This window comes from Fulmarus glacialis, unplaced genomic scaffold (genome assembly GCF_000690835.1).
Source record: "Fulmarus glacialis isolate BGI_N327 unplaced genomic scaffold, ASM69083v1 C13886563, whole genome shotgun sequence".
In the NCBI taxonomy this organism is placed as follows: Eukaryota; Metazoa; Chordata; class Aves; order Procellariiformes; family Procellariidae; genus Fulmarus; species Fulmarus glacialis.
The window spans coordinates 1-1,856 of record NW_009242144.1 but is presented as its reverse complement, the minus strand read 5'-3'; the positions used below and the strand labels follow the sequence as shown (position 1 = coordinate 1,856).

Genomic DNA, 1,856 nt, shown 5'->3' with positions numbered 1-1,856 from the left:
CACAGTGCCTACCTGAAGATGAAACCGGTCCTTGTCCCTCTCTGAAACCATACTCTGCAGGATGGCTATTTCTTCCCTCAGAGACCCATTGGCCATTTCACTCTTGGTAAGGGCAAGAGTCAGTGCTTGTGCCTTCTCTTTCCATTCAATTTCTCCGCTTTCATTCTGCTTCAAAGTAGCAATCACACGCTCCAGTTCTTCCCCCTTTGCCTTCCTCTCATCTTCCAGTTGTTGGGTTAGCTCCTCCTGCCTTTTCAAGAGATGGTCTCTCTCCTGGAGAACTTTCCTCTTCTCTGCTTCCTCTTCCTCCCATTTTTGGAGTTTCTGGATTTGTTTCTTTAGGGTCTCCCCTTCATCTTTCCATCGCAAAGCTGATGTTAATTGTTTCAGGAGTTCACTCTGCTTCCTAAGCTCTTGTTCTCTCCCTGTCAGAGTCTCCTCTAAATACCTGACTCTGTCTCTCTGGTACTTGATCTCTTCATCCTTCTTTGTCAGAGTCTGCTGAACATGCTGGAGATCTTCCCGAAGACCTCTTATTTCCTCTTCTAACTCTTTTTGCTTACCTTGAGCCTTGGTCTCTCGTTTCCTCTCAGGCGAGGCTTCTTCCAGGAGCTTCTCTTGCTCTCTGTGGTGTGTAACCTCTTCATTCTTCTCGGTTAGCCTAAGCTGGAGATTCTGCAAGGTCTTCAGTTCTTCTTCTTGGCGCTGGAGTTTTTGCATAAGAGTTTCATTGTCTTCATCTCTCTTCCTCACCACTTCCTCAAGCAAATTCACTTGCTTCTGGCATGACCTTAGTGCTACTTTCATGCTTTCTTCACGAAGCTGGAACATGTTAATTTGCTCTGTTTGCCTGAGGAACTCCAAATGCTGGTTCTTTACTATTTGGCTCATTTTGTCTAGATCCTGCTCTAGGCTCTCCGCCTGCTTGCCTTCTAACTCCTGCTCTCGAAGGTCCTGGACATGCTCTTGCAAAGACACTCTCTCTTGATCTGTAGCTTGTAGAGAAGATTCAGCATATTCTAGTTTTTGCAGTATGGCTTTAGTCTGCGTCGCTGCCTCCTCCTTTTGCTGTTGAAGCTTAGAGATAGCCTCCTCCAGAACCTCTATCTTTTCTTCTCTTTCTTTCAGAGTCAGTTTTGTTGCCTGAAGATCTGTTTGCTCAGCTTCATGCTTTTCCTCCTTTTCCTTGCATGCCTCACATTGCTTTCTAAGGGATAAAATTTCTTGCTCTTGTTCCCTTAGTGCCACTTGAAGATGCTGCAGAATTTCCTTCTGCTGTTCAGAGTCTTGTTCTTGTTTTTGGAAGGTCTCAATCAGCTGCTTCTGAGATTCAATCATGAAATCCTTTTCTTTCAGTATTGCCTTAGTGTATTCTAAGTCTCTATGTAAGACATTCATCCGTTCTTCTGTTTTGTCCTCATAGCTCCATGTTTGTTGCTTTAGGATGTCTATGAGCCTGTCCTTTTCTTTTAAGGTTTCTAACGTCTGCTCCAGTTGGTCACGGACAGTCCTTAACTGCATTTCCATGACTCCTTCAGCTTCCTGGATTTGCTTTTGTTGCGATTCAAGCTCTTGATCTTTTTTAGACAACGAAAGTGTCATCTTTTCTACTTTACTATGAAGCTCTTGCAGGTGCCCCTCTTGCTGTTCCTTGTACTGCTGCAAGAGTCTTAACTGATCCCTTTGGGAATCACACTCATTCTCTCTGTCCTTAAGAACTGCCCTCAGGTGTTCAAGGCTTGCATGCAGAGATCGCACCTGTTCTCTCTCCTTTTCCAGGTCTTGGATCTGCTGAGTAAGAGACATAAGCTCTACGTTTTTCTCCTTCAAGTTTCCTTTCATATGATCAAGATCCA

The 1,856-nt window shown here is 44.5% G+C and overlaps 1 protein-coding gene across 1 annotated transcript; it reads right to left on the bottom strand.

Annotated features, from left to right (window-relative positions):
* Window positions 1-12: 12 nt before the first annotated feature.
* On the bottom strand, window positions 13-1,842 carry LOC104071363 (centrosome-associated protein CEP250-like; the record flags this gene model as incomplete). Its single annotated transcript, XM_009586325.1, has 1 exon — window positions 13-1,842. A coding segment is annotated over exon 1 (1,830 nt), but the record flags the coding sequence as incomplete, so codon positions are not given.
* Window positions 1,843-1,856: the final 14 nt, after the last annotated feature.